Source organism: Diachasma alloeum, unplaced genomic scaffold (assembly GCF_001412515.2).
Source record: "Diachasma alloeum isolate Michigan unplaced genomic scaffold, Dall2.0 Dall_scaffold_00397, whole genome shotgun sequence".
Taxonomy (NCBI): domain Eukaryota; kingdom Metazoa; phylum Arthropoda; class Insecta; order Hymenoptera; family Braconidae; genus Diachasma; species Diachasma alloeum.
In genome coordinates this window covers 317,802-339,869 of record NW_021680536.1, presented here as the reverse complement: position 1 = coordinate 339,869, position 22,068 = coordinate 317,802, and the positions used below count along the sequence as shown (strand labels likewise).

Genomic DNA, 22,068 nt, shown 5'->3' with positions numbered 1-22,068 from the left:
TCTCACCCATCGCCAACTCCCCCCCCCCTCTACCCCTTCCCCCATATTGTTCAAGATTGCCGTTAGAATCTGAATTGTTATTCATTTTTACCGCGGATTGTTAATCGCGAGGTGCCGGGATTGGGATAACTAATGAAACACCAATTGAAGAATACAATATTTAAGTGCATAACTCAAATTGTATACACTTTAGGTGAAAAAACGATGTTTCAGGAATCGTTACATCTCAAGAACAGCTTAACTGATCGAGCTGAAACTTGGTACAAACTTAAGTCTCAGTAGTACCTGCTTGAAACCAGGTTTTCAGCGTCTTTGCAACAGTTATTTTTGAGTTGAGCACATACAATATTTCTTGAAAACGTCATTTCTTTAAGTTTTATGACATTTGTAGGCAGTTTACGTTAAAAATTAGGAAATCAAAAAAGTCATGATTACGAAACTTCCATTTAATAGGCAAAGCAGTGAAGTTGAAGCTAAAAATCTGGAATTTTGTCCCACAATTGGTATTGTTAGGCTTCACTCCTGTCCCAGCTTAGAGGTCAATCGGTTATGTCGTTTTTAAAATATTGTGACAGGATAATCGATTACCCGGTCATCACACTCCATTAAATAATTAAAATGTCGAAGTGAATTGTAAAATCAAATTTAATTCAAAAGATAAATTAATTCAAAATAGATAGATTAATTCAAAAGAAATTCAAATTCAAACGGCGAAATTCAAATTCAAAGAGTCGAAAGATTAAACACGCAGATGCCAAATTATCGATCCGTCCAATGGTCGTGGTGGGGAGACTGGCCCCAAAGCAACAAGTACGAACATCCACGCGAAACTTGTGATATATTTCTTGGAATGTATTGCGTCTTTTGTCCGCTGCGATCACTTTTGTCAAATTAATTATTTAATAATTGGAATTTATTATTATTATCATTTTTGTGTGTTCCTGTTCAACTGATAAATACGACAAAACAAAATTATTGTAAAAGCTGTAAGTAATCCTAAATTTTCTGTCAATAATATATTTTGTTTTCAAATCAATTTCTTTATTCTTTCATTGGGTTGTCCCAATCGAACCTCTCATCTTTCATTCATCATTTATTTTCGCATTGTTTATCATTTGCTGCTTTGTCGAAAAAATCAGCTGGCGCCCGATATTTAACACCATTTATTTATCAATTTTGTCGTATTATTGCTTCATGAGCCCTGACAGCCGTCAGACCCCAGCCGCGTCGGGTGTGAATTCTTTCCACTTTAATTTTCCTTTATAATATTTTGTCGATTATCTATATTTCCAAATTAATTTATTCATTGTCGAAAGCATTCTGTCGCATAGCACCCAGAATTGTGTCCAAGTGTATTATTTTTTTAGTATTGCTAGCATCAGTATTTTTTAAAGTAAATTTCGAAAATTTTGTTCGTGAATTCAATTCTCCATAGAATAAAATATCTTAACAAATTACTTCAATTCGTCTTGGTTCCAAAACCTGCGCAAAGTATTTAGTTCGTCATGCGGGAATTCCAATGGTAAATTTTGAATTTATAATAATTTTAAAAGAACAGGAGAAAAAACAGGTTAGAAGCATCTTCCTTACCGTAAATCCTCTGGAATTGGTTTCATCAAAAGTAGACCTAGCTCTCGCTTCATTTCTGGTTTCCTTGAGTATTTCGAATCTAGGAGGTTTAATATAAATTATGTAAGGTTTCAACTGCGGTGATCTGAGCATTTTAAGAGCCTGATAGTGAGGATTGAGAATAGCGATGAAGCCAGCGTTGACTAGAGAAATGACTGTGTCTGCTTTTGTGCCGTAAAAGTTTCCTTTGTACTCTCCATATTCGATGAACTTTCCCGTCTCAATATCCTCATCCATTTTCTCACGAGCGCAGAAATGGTATTCTTTGCCGTCTTCTTCCCCAGGTCGTGGTGATCTTGATGTATCTAAAATATTAGAATAATGTACTTTCATTAAATAACTAATATACAATATAAGATTATAAACGGAACGGATTGTAAATACGCAGGCGACCGCAAGGCCACTGCAGAAGTTCTACTCAATGTTGCATGAATTTTTTTACGCCATCAATACATTAATGCCGGGCGCATAATTCAGTTCTGTTTTTACTTCCGAATGTAAGCATTGTATTCTGTAATATCCAAATTTCCAGTTTTTTGTGTTAGGATAACTAATTTTAATAACATTAGTCAAAACTATAGTTCATAAAATTCAAAACTAATGTTTATGAGGGTCGAAACGACGGGTGATGAGAACGGATAGGAAAAGCGCTGAATAGAAACTGTCTGGGGACCTGTAGCGGAAACAAAAGTCAGTGTGAAGTGAAAATGCCATATTTTTCAATTGTCGATGAATATAGTGTGATTATTCATTGAAATAAACATTCGTTGAAATAATTGTCGACGTTAATTTGATTCTAATCGATTTTCGGCTTGAATCAGACCGTGTGACTCGGACTAGGCCAATCCGAATTCCGTGTCTGATATAAGTCGAAAATTGGTTTACTTCAAGTAGAAACCGACATCGGTCCGAATTAAGCCGAATAATCAGTTTGAATCAAACTGAAAAATCCACTTGAATCAAACCGAAAAATCGGTTTGAATCAAACCGAAAAATTCACTTGAATCAAATCGAAAAATCGGCTTGAATCAAACCGACAAATCGGTTTAAATCAAACCGAACAATCGACCTGAATCAAACAGGAGTCGGTCTGAATCAAGTCGAAAAATCGACTTGAATCAGACTGATGTTCTGGTTTGCATCTGTCCGAGTCCGACTTGATCCATGCCGTCAATTTGACATGAAACAAGTCGATTCCCGGCATGATTCAGTCCGACTTAATTCAGACCAGTTTTCCGGTCTAACTCAGACCGACTTTTTCGGGGTGTAGATTTAAAAAAACTGAAGGTTAGAAACCACAGTTTCTCAAATTTAGAAACTCTTTTCTAAAGCTAATCCACTGTTTTTCTCTGTGAATAACGAATTATTCAAATAAATAATCTCCCAGACAAGAAATTAAGGATTGATACTTCTCTTCCAGCAGGCTTTGGTTTCATAGAATTTCGACGACAAAAATTTAAGTGTGCAAAATATATTTGTATGCAATGTACACTACATGAATTTTTTATTTGGGAAGAATTCCATGGAAATTTTAATGAATTTTGTTATTGAGAATTTTCGATTCGACGAAAATGAAAAAGGGGTCGAGCCTATTCTACAGAATGCATGTGACCATTCCTTCTTGCGTTATTAGTGTTTTTCTTTCCTGTATTTCTACTAATATCATTTTTAGTAAGCTTCCGAATGGATCCGAAAAAATTCCCTGCCCCTCTGTAACGGTTACACAATCGTTACAATATTCTACCGGGTCTCTATAGAGAAATATTCAACTTTTTGATTAAATAAATCCATACAAATAGTTAAATATCTCCGATCGGCTGATTGGGCCCATCCAAAATGCCAACCTTCAATGTTATACATAATATTGAAGGTTCGCATTTTGGATACGCGCAATTAATCACGTGATCACGGAAATATTTAACCTTTTGATAAAAAAAAACATTGATACAAATACGCTTCCCTCCTGCCACAGGGACAGGATGTATAATATACATCGACACCATTTCACATTCTAGAGAATAGTATATTTTTAATCTAGAGAGGTCAAACAAATAAGTCGAGCCCGTGTGCGGAATTACCGCTTGAGGCGAGAGTGGTAAGCACGTGGGTAAGCGTCCTTTATTTTACCTCCCGGGGTTAGGACCGTATTTTTCGTCCTGCGCGAAGCCGGAGGGGGATGCGTACTTTGCCTGAATGAAAAAGATATTGTTTTCGAATCAGCAGACAGTTTTTTTTGTGACATTGTTGATATCTACAAATTGGTCCAGATCTTATATATTGGTACAGAGCTTATTACCTATGGAATTGGTAGAAATGAAAAAAAGAAAGAATTAATACATAAAGCAACAGTCAAATAGCTTGTACCAAAAAGGCTCGAACCCCTGCTTGTTTTGTGAAAATTCATTTAAGAAATCCGACAAATCGGAATACACATGGGACATTCCATGTTAACTCAGCCACAGCGGATTTTTTTTTTGTCTGGGAAAAATCATTGAGTAGGTGCATTTTGAACTACTACATATAGCCAGTGATCACGCCATATTTCATTGCCCTGCCACTTTTTGTTTCTGAGATAATCATTACGAAACTTGAAATTTTCAAAAACTCATTACTTCTGAATGGAGCATCCGATTTTGATAAACAAAAAAAAAATTTTCATTTTTTCCCGTACTTCAAGATAAAAAATACTTCAGAGCCGTCAAGAAGCTCCTAGACCGATTTTTTGAGAATTCATGGCGTTTTCATTTTTTTTCACTCTAGGGCCGCTCGATATTCAATCGAAATATTTCTTTTATGATAGAGAATGTCCTTATATGATATGAAAAAAATACGCCATAATGGAAGAGCGAAGCAATGCACCGGAGAAAAATTTTTTTTTGCCTGAAAAAAAACATTTTTATTCTTCTATAACGACAACATTTTATATTTTCACATTTTTACATTTTTACAATACGGAGAAATTCTCCACTCTCTTCGACGACAAGTTCCAACATGCACTGATGAATTATTTACATCACGATTACTGTCTTCTGCGGGTTTTTCGTTTTGTTGTTGTTTATGTTTGCTTTGGGAAAACCTCCTCGTTAGTGTTTTTGAATGGCTGGAATAGCTCTGGCACTATGAAATCTCTCTCTCAACTCAGTTTTGATATTCTCGTGTGCTGCTTTGGTGAAAAAAAAAATCATCAATTCCTTCAAAATTCTCTTTTGACCATCGAAACAAAGCATCTGGCGTGAGGATTGGTTCACCATGAACGATTTGCAAGCTCTTACATCTCGCTTCTCTCTTAAAGACAGCTCCTACTCCGTCACAAGCTCCTTTACCGTGTGCGGTTGCATGAAAATGGGCTTCCACATCTATGCCAACATCAGTCTTATGATGCAAGAGATTCGTGATCTGAAAACGATTCTTGTAATGTTGTGCAGCTCCATCGGTGACAGGAATAATTTTCTCCACGCTTTCACAGTTGTCTTTCACATGCTGTATTAAAATCTTCTGTATCAAATAAACAGCGGTAGTATCGTGAGTCGTACTGTCCGACAAAACGACTAAACTCCGATGTTGGATTTCATTTTTTTCGCGATAGTAGTAAACAACGGGGTGAACTGTACACTGGTCATTATTGTAGTGGAAGGATTGAGCAGCATCTTGAGCCACAAAAGCGTAATTTTCCGAAAAATCACAATGCACTAGTACTTCTCCATTATCCAAATTCTCTTTTCGCTGTTTGACAAAAGCCGATTGTTCTTTAGCGATGAAGTGATGGGGCTTCAATACTATCAATTGTTCCATTAGAAGATCAATGAATCCATCCATCGGGAGGGTCTGTGTCTGCAAGGTACACCTGTCAGTACTTTACCACACGCAAAATTCGACCATTTCCACGACAGAATCAAAGAGAACTTTCTTCAGTTCACATGATAATGATTTCACTCCAGGACAATCGTTACATTCACCCACATGACAGGCCGGGGTTGGATTTGTACACATCAATTTTGCTAGACAATCTTTGGAATCTCTGAGGGGGCAGGGGGAATCTTGAGTTGGAGTCGCAATATTAATTGCCGCTAGCATCAATTTGCAATTTTGATGATACGTACAAACACATACCACGTGAGTGCCATTTGCTTCCGCCACTATAGACTGTTTAAGTCTCAGCTCGGCAAACTCACTGAAACCGACCTTAGCATCTTCATTCGCATGTTTGTACTTCCGATGAAGGACTTTTAGATTTTCGAGTATCATTCGCTTTTGCTCTACTTTCTTCTCTCCATTGATCTTGATGGATATTTTATCTTTCATTCCCGGCATGACGCGACTGTGCTGTAAGTAAAAATTGTGTACCTTCTCGACGGTTGTGGTGGGTAGTGAATGACCTGCTTTCGCAATTGGTGAAGGAAGCACTCCTTTAATTTTTCTCAATCTTTTCGCTCTTGACGCCATGTATCTGGTAGTTCCAAATTCAGAAGCAATTTTCCGCGCACTCCACGACTGTGGATGAACCGTCAAGATTTGCAGGCGCTCACGGTAGTTTTTCAGATCTTTGAATTTCTGCTTCAAACCATCCAACATTTCTTCTAATTCTATTTCTCTCGCAGATCGATACTGCTTAGATGAAGATGGATCAATGTCACTTTGGTCATCTTCCGAATCATAATCCATGGAATAACTGTCGAATTCAGCTTTATCGTCTGGTTCGTCGTTGATTGATATGCCGGAATCATCAAGATGGAAANGGAACCGTCAAAATTTGCAGGCGCTCACGGTAATTTTGAATTTCTGCTTCAAACCATCCAACATTTCTTCTAATTCTATTTCTCTCGCAGATCGATACTGCTTAGATGAAGATGGATCAATGTCACTTTGGTCATCTTCCGAATCATAATCCATGGAAGAACTGTCGAATTNACCTGCTTTCGCAATTGGTGAAGGAAGCACTCCTTTAATTTTTCTCAATCTTTTCGCTCTTGACGCCATGTATCTGGTAGTTCCAAATTCAGAAGCAATTTTCCGCGCACTCCACGACTGTGGAGGAACCGTCAAAATTTGCAGGCGCTCACGGTAATTTTGAATTTCTGCTTCAAACCATCCAACATTTCTTCTAATTCTATTTCTCTCGCAGATCGATACTGCTTAGATGAAGATGGATCAATGTCACTTTGGTCATCTTCCGAATCATAATCCATGGAATAACTGTCGAATTCAGCTTTATCGTCTGGTTCGTCGTTGATTGATATGCCGGAATCATCAAGATGGAAAGATCGACCTGATCTCAGAGAACTGTTCATCACATCCAGATTTGGGTCACATGTTTCGGCTTGGAGCATTGATATATTGGGTGGAGTTTCCGAACGCTGAAGATGTGTAGCATTAAGTTTAACCGTGGGGACAGATGGAGGAATGACATAAGTTGGAGCTCTCGTTCGGCATTGACCACAGATTTTCACAAACAATGGTAAAACAGGAAATTTCTCGTGTAGTGTCAAGGAAATCGAACGTAAATTATAACCGAGGTGTCCCTGCTTACCAGGAGCGCGCATTGGATTCGCACATCTATCACTCCGTGGCAAAATTCACCTACTCAATGATTTTTCCCAGACAAAAAAAATCCGGTGTGGATGAGTTGACATGGAATGTCCCACATATGGACATACACATGTATATTTATTAACATCATATCTGGACGTTTCCACGTACGAAAAAATTCAATAGAAAAACCTAGCCAATTCGTTAAAAAATTCTAGTGAATTTTTATTGAACTATCTATTAATTTTTGGCCGATTCTATTGAAATAATGGAGGCCGGGGCAAAGCGGGGTGACCGGGGCATAGTAAGGTACATAAAAAAAAGGCCAAAATTGAGAAATTCAAGGGGTTGGCGAGGGGTCGATCAGGGATCAATAAAAAGTGAAAACAAGCTCGGAAAACTCTAATAATACTAAGGAAAAATTTTTTAAATATGGAAGAACTCTGGAAATTCTTCCAATTCTTTCAAATGCTGGGATGAGCCGCCATATTGGGCATTATGATTAAAACCCTACCGATTTTAGAATTTTTCTGTGGTTTTTTGGAAAAGGAAAACAAACAAAACAATATCTATAATTATTTTAAAGTTTTTGGACACTACCCAATGTGCCTTCAACTGTAATACGTTGAAGACGCGAGTTGATACTTGTAGAATGTGAATAGTGATTGCTAAAAAGCAATATAAATATGGTAGAAGCTCTGACATCCGCCTCTTTGCCTTAGCTACCCCGCTAAAGTTAATAGAATTCGATTTTTCAATATAACCTATTCTCTTCAGATATTTTCTAGAGATTTTTCGGTTTCAGTTTACAACAGCGGCCACAAATTCATATACTATCTTTGAATTTTCATAATGTGGGCCTTTTTGGGGTCCATACCCGCTGCATCCACGTCGCGAACACTAGGTAACGCTGAACGTTGATAGGGTCAGATATATACGCCTTACCACCGTTTTAAATTCAATTTTATACCTTAATGTAATAAATAATAATTTTGCTTTATGGAGGGAGGTGCCGTATGGGAAGTCACGTAAATTTTTTTTTTTTTATTATTCATGAAGTCACGTACAATGATGTGAACATCCACACGGAGAAAAAAATTCCAGAATTTTTCAGGAGAAATTCAGGCAAAAATTACCATGCCGTCTGGTAAAGTGGGTTCAATTGTCTAGCACCAGAAAAATTTCGCTGCTGCATAGTAAAAATTCTGGTACCGCATAATAAAAGCTTGATCCCTGTTTTCTATTACATGATAAATTACATTCAATAGTTAAAAATGAGTAAATATTATCATTCAGCATATCATCTTATTAATTTTCTTTTAACCTCTCCTCCATATCCTCTCTCCCATATTAAAAGCGGAATGCGCGGCAAACGTATGTGGAACGGTTGACAGGGCAATGTATCTCTACAGCGTTATACACCTCATGAAGAGAAAATAAAGGGCACTTATTTTATTTTTTCACCGTTTTATTACAACACTGATTAATATTTCACTGAATTGATATTATGAAAAACATTAACCTGGGGTTTCAGTAAGAAGATGTGTGAGAGAGAAGGCTAGAGAAGGCGACGGAATAAATTATCTGGTCACGTTGAGTTGATGTTCGCGGTTGCGGGGCGGGTGGGGGATGAAGAGTGACGAAATCTTACAAATGCGCGATCGGGTCCTAGGATTCTGGTAGAGCACCGGAAAAATTTGCCAGCCAGTGTCATAATTTTTCTGGTATTTCTCGTAAAAAAATCACTGTCGCTTCGATTTTACCGTGCTGCACAAGAAGTTTTCCCCGCATTTATCCGAAAAATGACTCGTGCAACAGCACTTTTCCCTACTCTTTGCAGTACATTTCGCCTGGAAAGACCAGCTGAACCCACTTTACTGTGCGAGCACGGTAATTATTCTCGTACATTTCTCTCCATCCATAATAATATATGAGATGATTCAAAGAGGTTTTAATTCATTAGCGGGCACCCACAATTTTGAGAATGAATTTAGTAGGGGCCGTGGTTGTAAACAGAAACCGAATTTCCTGGACTCAAATTTCCATGTTTTGTCATTCTTTCTTTATTCGGAAGCAAAAATCACTGAAAACTGTAAACTTACTTGAAATTTTCCGAAGAAATCATTGAGCAGATTCACGCCAAATGCGAAACCCAAAAAAGTTGATGGCGGGGATTTTTTTGCCGATTTTTTTCTGAAAAGTTAGGCATCAGACGAACATTTTGAAGGAAAAAAAAGTTGAACATATTAAGAATTGCGGGAGTTACGATTTTTTTGGAAATGTCCGGTTTTTTTCAATGAAAAATTTTTCAGATCATCATCAATATTTGAGGCCTCATTAGAGCTATCAAATTTATTTTTAGCACACTTAAAGAACATGAAAAAACCTTCAAAACGAGATGTCATTCGCTACATTCGCTTCAGATTTTCGGGATTTATGCGGCAAAACCTTTTTTTTTATTTTTCAATAGCAATTTTCTAAAAAACAAACTTTTTTAAAAATCTGAAATTTTTACCAAAAATAGTCGATAAAATGATAAACATTTTGGCATCAATTTCAGTTAGTCTTTCGCAATGGTTTGGTAGATATAAAAATTTCAAATAAGCAAACTACTGAAAATGATGGGAAATCGCTGTTAATCATCCAATTATCCCATGAATGAACGGATTTTTTATTGAAAATGGGTAACTAGAAAAACATGATATATTACACAGATGAGTTAATACAAGAATAAGGGAAATTTCGCCAACATTTGTGTTCATAAACATGATCATGGTGTCGATGCTGAATGGCACTTCTATATATCATATCATGGGAAAGGCCCTTGTGACGGAATAGGTGGAACGTTTAACCGTACAGCCAAGCGAGCTAGTCTCTAATGGCTTCTGACAGACAAAATAAGAAATGTGCAGGAACTCCACGATTGGGTGCGAACAAATCTTTTAAATATCACTACAATTAATATGACAAAAGATGAGATTTTTGGAATATAGAAAAAATGAAATTTACGACTTGCAAACGTTAAGGGAATCTTAGGGATTCGCGACTATCACTGCTATATACTGACTTCAACTGGTAGCATGATGGTCAAACCTTTCTCATCTTCAGATCGGCATGAAGCGTTCAAATTGGCCGACGATTTACTATCACTCGAGTAAGTTCAATCTGAAGTAATTATTATTTATCAAGACAAATGGTGGATGGGTTTTATTTTGGAGAAAAATTTTGATTGCAACAAATTGTCTGCGTCTTTATTGAAACCTTGTGGCTCTTCGATATCATATAAAGATCCAACGGTGCGAAAATTTGTGACTATACCATTTGAACAAATTCTATGTAACGTTACTAATTTGAAAAGATCCAAATCCAATATATTCACTATTCATAAACGAGTTGAAAATGCGATCTCTCGTAAATTTGTTGATTACCAAAAGAGGTTACTGAAAGATTAATGAGAAGTGTATTAACATTGTACAATTTTCGAAATAATGGAAACTTTTGTTCAAGGATGTTTAGCCAGTGCTGGTGAGTTGTCGGTAAATGTCGGTAATTGTCGGTAAATTGTCAGAAATTAATAAACAAATTTTTTGTTATACCCAGGATCTTATGGGATTTATGTTCAAATCGATAATTCGCCCACTACAAGACTCTAAAAATAGGAATAAAAATAGGAAGTACTATGGAAAACTATACTAAATCGAATGCCCCGCAAAAAATCTGGAGTACCGTAGCAAAAAGAGGGAATATTTGAGAGATTCCATCTCATACAAGCGCATGTTAGCGCCTGTATTTGGTGTGTTTTGTCATTTTCATTGCTAAATAATGAACGCCGCACTGCAAAAACTAATGTCTGACAGTCAGTTAAACTTAAGATGTCAGTTGGTAAAAAAACAACTGAATCATGGGAAGTAACTGAATTTTTGACTAAGTGTCTGAAAATTTCACTGATGTTTGAAAATTTCAGTTACAATTTATGTCTGAAACCGAATCAAATACTTTTTTTGTCTGAAAAATTTCAGAAATTTATTTCATTCAGACATTTTTCGTGTCTGAAATTCAGCTATTTACGAGGTATTCAGACATTTGACTGTTCAGTTATATCACCCGAGTCAAGTAGCAAAGTCCATTCAAACACCAAGTTGTAGGACATTTTATGTGTCTTACAAGTGGATTCATTTCCATGCAGTTATCAAATCGTCGATTTTTTTTTCTTTTTTGGTGCAGAGTGGTGGAGGGGGAAGGGATGAGGGGGTTAGAGCCAAATAATAATATTAATTATTTTTGATAAATTTTTCTTCTTTTTTGGAGCAGAGGGGCGGAGGGGAGGGGGTGTAGTGCCGCAAAGCCTTTTTTTTTTGCAATTTTCTAAAAAACAATTTTTTAAAAATCTGAAATTTTTACCAAAAATAGTCGATAAAATGATAAACATTTTGGCGTCAATTTCAGTCAATTTCGCTACATCCACACTCACGTGTCAATACACGGACACAACAACGCGTGCAGTTGAGACGACTGGACATCACTGACATCATCGCTCTCGGTCACTCAACCGTCTAATGTATACTTCTCACTCGCACCTATTGTAACGCGTTTCCAAATTCTCGCCTTTTGCGAATATTATATTTAGTCTGGCGCTAACCGCCTATTACTCTACGAGTCGACCACCCGACCTGCTCTCTACTTTTGTATATATATTTCTAGACGCGATTGAATAAATGACAATTAAGACAACTAATTGTTTAGTAGTGGATTGATTAAACTTCCCGTCAAAACCTCAATCCCTATATTGGTTCCAATACTGATTGGGATCTGGGTGAGAGACAGATCTCGACAGAATCTCAAAGGGAAGCCGCGTCTTTATTCGACAAAAGTGAAAACTCCTCGCAACCGCGTGCATTCATCATCGAAAGTTTTTACCCGCGCATCCCAGTGAAGTACATCCATCCTGGTGATCATCCACGCATCCTAGACTTTCCAGTGCCGCACATTTCGTTGCATGGGTACTCAACGGCATTTTCAAACGGGCGTCTCGTGAATTCAAGAACATTCCAAGCGTCCGAGCGCCGAACCTTGGTTTTGCTACGTCCTTGCGAAATCAAAACAAGTGCCAGTGGTCGTGCACTAACATCATGAGTGCGACGATTTTATTTTTGTGTTATTGTGACGAGTGCCAGCACATTGCTGAGCACCCAGAGACATTGTGATGTGCTGGTGATAATAAAGACTTCTAAATACTTTATTTTTCTCTCTCACAAGCGTCGATTTTATTTCATTTCGGATAAACTGCGAGATGACAACAATCGCGCTAACACAAAGACAAAGACAACAGTAGCAACGAGCAGCTGGAGGACAGTGACACACTGGCATGAGGGGGAGAAGAAAGTAACCTCATGCCACTCTTCTCCGATGGCAGCGTTGAGAACATCGGGCCGACTCAACGAGCTCATCCCCGCTAAAGCATCCTCGAGAATCACATACATGCAGGTCACACCACCTCCACCTTCGTGAGCTTAGACACTCACAAGGAACACTAGGTAGGTGTTCCCCTCCGATTTCGATGAAACTCATATGTTGTAGAGGACTCGGAACTAAGCGACACTTATTTTTTTTTATCGGCGGATACGCAGTTTTAAGGGGGGAAAACCATGGTCAGAAGGTGACCACTTTTGGGGGTGATTTTTCAATTCCACCTATAAGAAGGGAATTTTGTTAAACGTTCATTATGGAAATAAATAGCTCGTGAGGAATTATGAAAATCACAATTGATAGTTCCTCCGGGGGTTGAAATTTGGGGGGTAAACTACCCCTGTAATGAGTTCATTTTTCAAAAAAAAAAAAAAAACTATGATTCAGAATTTTATGAAACCAACTGCGTTGGATGGAACATGGAAAAATTCGGAATACCTCTTTTTGGTTTTTCCCCAGAACTGGAGTTTTCTAGGGTGAAAAAAATAATTTCCCGGCAACATCATCCACCAAGGTGGTGGGGTTATTTATTCAATTTATCCAACTGAATAGCTGGGGAGGAATTATGAAAATCACAATCACTACTCACTCTGAGGTTTCAAATTTGGGGGTTAACTACCCTAATGAAAATTGTGTTTTTCAGAAAAAAAAACTATTGTTTCACATTTGCATAAAACCAGTAGTATTCGAAAAAAACATGAAAGAATGCAGCTAGGGGCCGGATAGCCCAGTAGGAAGAGCACCCGATGCAAACAAAATGCGGAAACTGGTTTTTCATTTTTTTGCTCGAAACTGGAATTTTCAGAGGTGCAAGTTTGATTTTGTCGAAAACTATGAATTATTCAAAATATATATATGTATATATAGGTTATTAGGGAACATAATTAGTACAGAAATGATATTGTTATGGACTGCTCAAATGAAATAAATATCCCCTTCTCCTTCCATGAGAAGTATGAATCAAGTAACAAATGAGTGATATGAAATATGGATTATGCTCTGAGGATTCTTTTATTAGACGTATTGTATGAGACTTCTCGATATCTGTCAAACGAATAAACCGCCCCGTTTCATTTGATTAAACCCGCCTTTTTATTACAATTGGTGTCAGAAGTGGTTGAATTCATCGCACACATTTTTGGATACATGAGGAAAGTGAAAAATCTTGATTCGACCCGAGAATAGTTGATGGAGTGAAGTGTTAAGACTCTTCCGGAAATGACAGTTCTCCGTCGGAGTACGATGGACGATAATTCAGATAGCGATTCAGACATTCATCCCCTGGGACCAAAAAATCATCGCCATCGCCCTTTTTCTGTTCCGGGAAGAAGGAATACACATGAAGAAATAAATTTAAGACTCCAGACACTCCAACGAGAGACAGATGAGCGATTTCAAACTATTGGAAGTTTACTGGATGAGAGAATGCAGAATCTGGAAACGAAGATGAATGAACGAGTCAACAAAGAACTCGACGAGCAACAGCAGACCATCGCTACAAATTTGAATGCACGGTTTGGGGAACAGCGACAGACGGTGACCCAGGACTTTCGTAACATCGTGAGAGAGTTGCTACAAAACAACAGACCAGAGAGAGAACAACCTCAAACAGATAATGTTCCACTTAATAATTTAATTAATGCTAATGCTTTAAGTAGTGGCGGTGGTAGTAACATTTCAAATGCAGCTAGTAATGCAACCCCATCAGCTAGTAATGCAAACCCATCAGCCAGTAATGTAACTCAAATTCCTAGTAATGTAGTTCCAAACAATTCTTTGAACACAGAAACTCAGAACAAAATTAAACCTCCCACGTACGACGGTTCAATACCATGGCTTCAATACCAGAAACAATTCAACATCACAGCAGATCATAATAAATGGTCATTCGAGTCAAGAGGGGCACACTTAGCTTCAAGTTTACGGGGAAACGCACTCGAAGTTCTTGACTATCTATCTACTTCAGATGCTAAAGATTTTAACAAATTAGTTCACATTTTAAATGAAGAGTTCAGTGAAGAACATTTTGCATGTATGAATTATCATCACCTTGACTTTCGTGAGAGGAAAAATACAGAAGACATTGCAACTTTCGGGCAAGAAATTAAAAAACTTTCTCGACTTGCACACCCCAACGTTCCTCATGATGCTCGTGATAAATTTGCTTGCTCTCAGTTCATCAGAGGCCTTCGCAGTTCTGATATGTCTTTCCAGTTAGGTGCAGAGCGAATTACATCTTTGCGCGTAGCTATTGAACGAGCTACCGAACTTGATGCGATCAAGAGAACCACACACAGTGAAAGCGATGTAACCACAGGAAGAAAACGATCATTCAATGAGAGATTTCATCAATCAACAAATCATCAACAATTCCCACGAAATTCAGGAAAGTTTCCACTAGATAAAAGAGCCAGAATCCAATGTTTCTCTTGCAAGAGTTTCGGTCATTATGCGAATGAATGTAAATGGAGTACTAATAACAAGGACAAATTTTTCAGAAATTCAAGGACGAGCACATACAAAAATGACGATAATCAACACCAAAGCAGCCGTTCAAACTCTTACAGGAATATGGAGAATGGTTCCCAATTCAGGAACAAGGATTTTAACTGTCGTTGCACTAGAAACCATCAAGAACCACCAATGAATGACCAGACTAAGAATGAAGACGAGAACAGGAACCAGGGAAACTAATTGGAGTCAATTTGGTGGGGAACGAATTGACTCAACGTAAAAGAATAACTCATTGCTATCAATCGATAATTGAAAAAGGACGAATCAACTTGGATCTCTTATTGAAACGAAAAGTTGATAATAAGGAGTGTTCTATGCTAATTGACACAGCATCTGACATTTCTATCTTAAATCCGAAATTCTTCAACTCTAAATCAAAGACTTTTAAACAAATCAATCAACCATTAAACATCTTGACAGTGGCTAAAACAAAGTTTCATCACCATTCCATCCAGAATACTACAGTTCTTATTGGAGGAATGACAATTAATTTGGATTTAGTTGTGGCAGACATCATGGAGGACTGCATTTTGGGGCTTCATTTTCTCAATAAAACAGGAATACTAGGAAAATTCGAAATTACTCTGAAAAACAAATTCAATCAAAGAAGTGTGTGTGTACGTGAGATAAAAATACAAAAACAAAAACTGATTAACAATTTACCTTCACATTTAACGAAATTATTCGAATCATCTTCAAATTTATTGAATGAAATACAGAAAAGTAAACTACAACAATTTCTGATAAGAATGCAAGACGCGTTCTCAAAAGATGACAACGACTTGGGACGATATCAAGACATCAAACATCGAATCATCATTGAAAATTGTAGACCAATCAAGCAAGCTCCTCGAAGAATTTCACTGCAGTACAGAGACAAAATCCATGGCATAATCACACCTTTGCTAGGACATAGGTTGATTGAACCAGGTTCAGGCTCATGGGCATCTCCAGTTACATTGACTCCAAAGAAAGATGGATCAATTAGATTTTGTGTTGACTATCGTGAGGTCAATGCAGCTACCAAAAAGGATGCCATGCCTCTGCCAAGGCCAGAACATCTTTTTGAAGCAACTGCTGATTCTAAATGGTTCGCCACCATCGATTTAAAGAGTGGTTATTGGCAAATTGAAATGGAACCTGAAGACAGGGAAATAACTGCCTTTGCAATTGGAAATGAGCTTTATCAATTCACCGTCATGCCATTTGGATTATGCAATGCCCCTGCTATTTTCAATCGAGTAATGAATAAAGTACTGAAAGGTCTGTGATGGAAAATTTGTGTTGTTTATTTGGATGACATCATCATATTTGGCGAAAATGATGAAGAAATGTTCAACAATCTTCATTCAGTGATTTCTGCACTTTTTGCTGCTGGATTGAAGATGAATCCGAAGAAGTGTATCTTTTTCCAGCATGAAGTGTTGTATCTTAGACATCTGATTTCAGGTGAAGGAGTTAAGTGCAATCCTGAAAAAATTGAAGCAATTACCAATTGGCCGACACCAAAATCGAAATCAGAATTACTGACATTTCTGGAATTGTGCTCATACTATAGAAAGTACGCTCAAGGATTCGCCATGATAGCTAAACCTTTGCACAGCTTGACAGAAAAAGAAAAGCTTTACCTCTGGGATCACAACTGTGGTGAATCATTCAAAAAATTGAAGGAAGCTCTTACATCTGTACCAATATTAACTCTCGCTGTCCCCAACTTGCCATTCATTTTGGATACTGACGCGTCTCAATTTGCTACAGGTGCCATATTATCGCAGGTGAAAGATGGAGAAGAAAAAGTAATTGGATATTTCAGCCGATGCTTGAATAAAGCAGAGAAGAACTATTATGTCACAAGAAAAGAACTGGTGGCTGTTGTCAAGGCAGTAGAAAATTTCCGCCATTACTTACTGGGTGGAAAATTTCTCATTAGAACTGATCATGCGGCGCTGAAATGGCTACTATCCTTCAAGAATTCTGAAGGACAAATGTCTCGTTGGTTGGAAACTCTATACGTTTTTGACTTTGAAATTATTCACAGACCAGGACGATTACATGGAAACGCTGATGCTCTCTCGAGAAGACCATGTGATTGTAAGAAATGTGATAAAGCAAACAGTCAGAATGAACACCCCTCAGTGCGCGTATACCGCACTACCTGCAAGATCGATGACAACTTGAATTGGGAAGAACTGCAGAATGCCGATCCAATATTGGTAATCATCATTAAATGCAAGGAAGAAAAACGTCGACCGGAGTGGCTAGAAATTTCACACCTAGGTGTAGAAATGAAATTGTATTTGCTCAATTGGGATTCTTTGGAATTAATTGAAGGAAAATTATTTCGAAGATGGGAATCAACTGGAGGCGAAGTTAGCAAATATCAGCTGGTAGTCCCCAAGAGTCTTGTAAAAAACATCCTGAAGGAAGCACATTGCTCACCAGCTGGAGGACATTTTGGGATTAATAAGACTTTAGAGCAAATTCGACAGGAATTCTATTGGTCGACATGCAAAGAAAATGTAGATAATTGGTGCAAGAAATGTCATACTTGCTTCGTCAAACAAGGTCCCCATCGACGAATGAAAGCTCAACTCCAAATATTCAATGTAGGCAGTCCATTGGAGAGGATAGCAGTGGATATTTTGGGTCCTTTACCCAAATCTACAGATGGTAAATGGTACATTCTGGTGGTTACGGACTATTTTACACGTTGGCCAGAGGCTATTCCTCTCCCCAATCATCAAACTACGTCAATAGTGGAGGCATTGGTAGCAAACGTCTTTTCTCGATTTGGAATGCCTCTGGAAATACACTCAGATCAAGGTAGGCGTTTCGAATCTGATATTTTTCACGAGGTCATGAGATTATTGGATATTAAAAAGACGACAAAAACGTTGAGACCGCAATCGAATGGTATGGTTGAAAGACTTAATCGAACAATTTTGAACTATTTATCTAAATTCGTGGCTGATAACCAGAAGGATTGGGATAAGTGGCTGCCACTTTTCTTACTAGCTTATCGTTCAGCAAAGCATCAAACAACTGAATACTCTCCAGCAATGTTAATGTTAGGACGAGAGTTGAGACTACCTTTAAATTTATTGAGAGGAACTTCACCAGACCATGAGATGACCGACTGCACAGTCCCTGAATTAGTTAGTGAATTAAAAAATAAATTGAGTGATGTATATGACATTGTTAGAGACACTTTAGTTCTAAAAAGTGACAAAATGAAGACTAACTATGACAGAAATGCACACATGTTGACGTTTAGAATTGGTGAAAAAGTGTGGCTCTTTTTCCCCCGAAAAGTGAAAGGCAAATCACCAAAGTTACAAAATAATTGGGAAGGTCCTTACATTGTTAAGACGAAAATAAATTATGTCGTTTACAGAATTAAGAAATACCCACGTGGAAAATTCAAAGTTGTGCATGTTGATAGAATTACTCATTGTGATGAATGATTATGAAACTGTTGAATAATAGTTGTTGATGTTACGAACTCGCTCGATAGATTAAAAATGTTTTATTAAATTTTGAGTTTTGTTGCTGCATATTTTAGAGTTAAAAGAAAAAAAAAGAATAAAAAGCCACATTTTAATAAGGCTACAGTTGTAAAGTCGGGTGGGTCCCGCAGTTGTAAAGTCGGGTGTGTCCCGCAGTTGTGAAGTCGGGTGTGTCCCACAATTGGGTCCCATACATACTTGAGGGCTGATTCCTTGGGAAGCTAAAGAATAGGTTTCTCGGGATGCTGAGTCTTGCTCTATGAAAGTTCTTATATTGTGGAATGTACTGATTGTTTCGGCGAATGCTTTTGTTGTTATCAATTGCTACTTGATACTGTTCTTGAAGATGTGAATATTTGTGTTTTTTTTAAATTCATTGGTGTGTCATGTCGACGCTGGATAATTGTTTTTTTTTTTGATAATTGATTTTGTGAAAACCATTTAGAAAAAAAAAATTTTGCGTTTCATTGTCTTCTTTATACAGGACGAATGTAACTCCAGTCCAGGTCGACATTCTGTGGTTCCCGGTAGCTTAGTCGGTAAGAGTGCCCGGCGCGTATCTCGGAGGCCCGGGTTCGATTCCCGGCTGGGTGAACCGGAGATTTTTTCACTCTAAATTCTAATTCTCTTCGAATTTTTTTTTCCAGGCGACATTCAGTTCAAAGAAAGGAAGGTGGATGATGAACAGAAAACCAATTGGGCATATAAAAAAAAGAAGAAAGAAGATTAATTTAATTGATTTAGAATGGATTTTAACCTCTTCCAATTTGTTATTTTCCTGGAGTCCCTGATAATTGAGAACTTTGGAGAATTTCCGCCAGAGTTCACAGTTGCTCTAGAAAGGGTTGCCGCGGAGGCAACTTTCGAGAGGGAAAGTAGTGTTATGGACTGCTTAAATGAAATAAATATCCCCTTCTCCACCCATGAGAAGTATGAATCAAGTAACAAATGAGTGATATGAAATATGGGTTATGCTCTGAGGATTCTTTTGTTAGACGTATTGTATGAGACTTCTCGATATCTGTCAAACGAATAAACCGCCCCGTTTCATTTGATTAAACCCGCCTTTTTATTACAATATTCATCAAAAAAATGGTGCATGCAGAGAGACTTTCTGCACCACGAGCATCTAACTACCGCAACATTAGAATAACCATCAACTTCACATTTTGGATTAGAAGATTGTCCAAACGCAAAATCGACAGGATTATCAAATTCCTCTGGTTTTTTAGCGATGTAGCCACTCTGGAACCAAGCGTAACGAAATAGGTTTTGATACCTCGGTGATGATAATTGATTATGGACTAAAGATTGCAATTCGATCACATTATTCTGCGCATGCAAATTAATATCATGATTTAAGAGAACAACCGTATCTGAAAACTCACAGACGTAATTTTTCCAAATCCTGAAGCCGTACACATCAAGAGGTTGAATTTNCGATCACATTATTCTGCGCATGCAAATTAATATCATGATTTAAGAGAACAACCGTATCTGAAAACTCACAGACGTAATTTTTCCAAATCCTGAAGCCGTACACATCAAGAGGTTGAATTTTTCCGGTAGTTCCTTTGGGGATTAACATAGTTAATAATTCTTTATTCCGAAGAGTTGCCTGTTCTATCACTTGAGTGTAATGTCCACTCCATGAATCGATTAACAGTAGATTTTTTGGTCCCACGTTTGGAAAGAATACTTCTTCCAGCCAAATTTTAAAGTGCTCTGGAATAGTTGCAATGGGATGAACATTACAATCAGTACAAATAAGTTTGTTACATCTTAAGTTTGAAATATCGTCTTACCAGACGTCAATTTCCCTGACTTTGAAGCCGTTATGTAAACATTAGAAGGTCTGAATAGGTTCTCCTGAACCCTTGGACCAAACATTCCGGAAGGTTCCTTGTAAACAATGAAGAGAGGTGACAACAATTTTTCATCTGCTGATATGGTGGGTTGTATGGTATAACTGTGTGTCGTTGATATTACAGATTGTACAATGCATGAGACTTCTTTAGACCCCTCTTCCGCCAAAGTTCGCCCCGAATGCGTTTCCAATTGGAAACCACTCTGATCAGAATTATAGGTGTTTTGCAAGCCATAAATCTCAAAATATGGTTTGATCTGTTGCAGGAATTCGTCCGCTGTTTTTTGTAAATCTTTTTGATTTTCCATTGTTTTACGTGTGACGAATTTAGTAATCTCGCGAGATGTGATGCGATGAGCTCTTTTGAAGTAATGTAGCCACCATGCTGAGGCCTTGCAACGAATATCTCGTTGAGCTTGCAGAGCCAATCTTCGTAGGTCGGCATCATGAACAATTAGCCCTGTAACGATAGCATTTTTCATATTTTTCAACGTGTAATCTGATATTCGTTTCAACTTTTCCATATAAGTTCCTCCTTTATTGACTTGATGTGCCCAACGACGTAATTGCTGGACCGATTTCACTCTTTTGAATTTATTGGAAACAGTTTTTATAGACAGATTTTTCTTTGTTTTTGCACTCCTCCAGTATTCGACTGCTCTTTTTTATACTCATAATCCACAAGTTCGTCATCCTCTGAACAACTATCAGATGATTCTTTATGATGTGGTTGGAATTCTGTATCCTCAATTGGTATCATTTCTATGTCTTCATATGGCTCTTGGAAATCAACAGTTGATTCTTCAATAATTTCCACCCCATTATATTCCTCCATAGTTCGTTGCAATATATTCTCGAAATGAGTTGCCAATTCTCGTTCTTCATTAGTCACAGGGGTTTCGCCAAGATTCAGCACTTCAAATGTTGCCATGAGGATCTTAATAACGTTTATAGGATTGAATCTCATGATGGAAAGAATTCGGAATATACGATTAACAAGAGACAGTTTTGCCGTGATGTGTTTACGTAAACTGAACGCTGCGCAAAATGGAAGTGAATAATATTCAGGATTATCAATAATACATGATTACTGCATGATGGATTACCTATTTTTGGATATAGGTGACGCGTGCGCAGCTATTTGTATTTTGTTTGGATTTATTATCGCTTTCAGCAGTGTGTTATCATCACATATATACTATAATAATGAAGTCTCTTAGAACCATTACCCCGGTTCCTCCGACATATGAAAAAAACAAGTTCAATCATTCGTTGAACGATATGGAAAAATTCCGATTATTTAGCAAATTTTTTTTCGTACTCGTCACTACTTTTTCTTCAAATATAACCACCCTGTTGCTGTACCTGAAGAAAAAGGAAATTTTGTTCCAGAGAATCTTTTCTTTGATCTATTTTTATCGTTATTCGTTTATCGCCGGATTTTGGTATCATTTTCATTTCACGTGCGGATTATTGAAATCAAAATTGAGGCTTGGGATATCTGGAATCCAATTTTATTCTTTCATAAAAAGGGATACTGTATTATTTCATATCTCTTCC

The 22,068-nt window shown here is 37.5% G+C and overlaps 1 protein-coding gene across 6 annotated transcripts in view; it reads right to left on the bottom strand.

Moving 5' to 3' along the window:
* Nucleotides 1-22,068, bottom strand: part of LOC107041980 (MAGUK p55 subfamily member 7) — a gene marked incomplete at its 5' end in the record, with an annotated part of 338,456 nt that overhangs the window by 94,806 nt on the left and 221,582 nt on the right. For 5 of the 6 annotated variants that reach the window (XR_001461118.1, XM_015262819.1, XM_015262821.1 and 2 more), the window contains 1 exon segment: nucleotides 1,591-1,934. Coding sequence is in view for 5 of the 6 variants with exons in the window: in XM_015262819.1 (XP_015118305.1) it covers nucleotides 1,591-1,934 (344 nt within the window). 6 annotated transcript variants of the gene reach the window in all.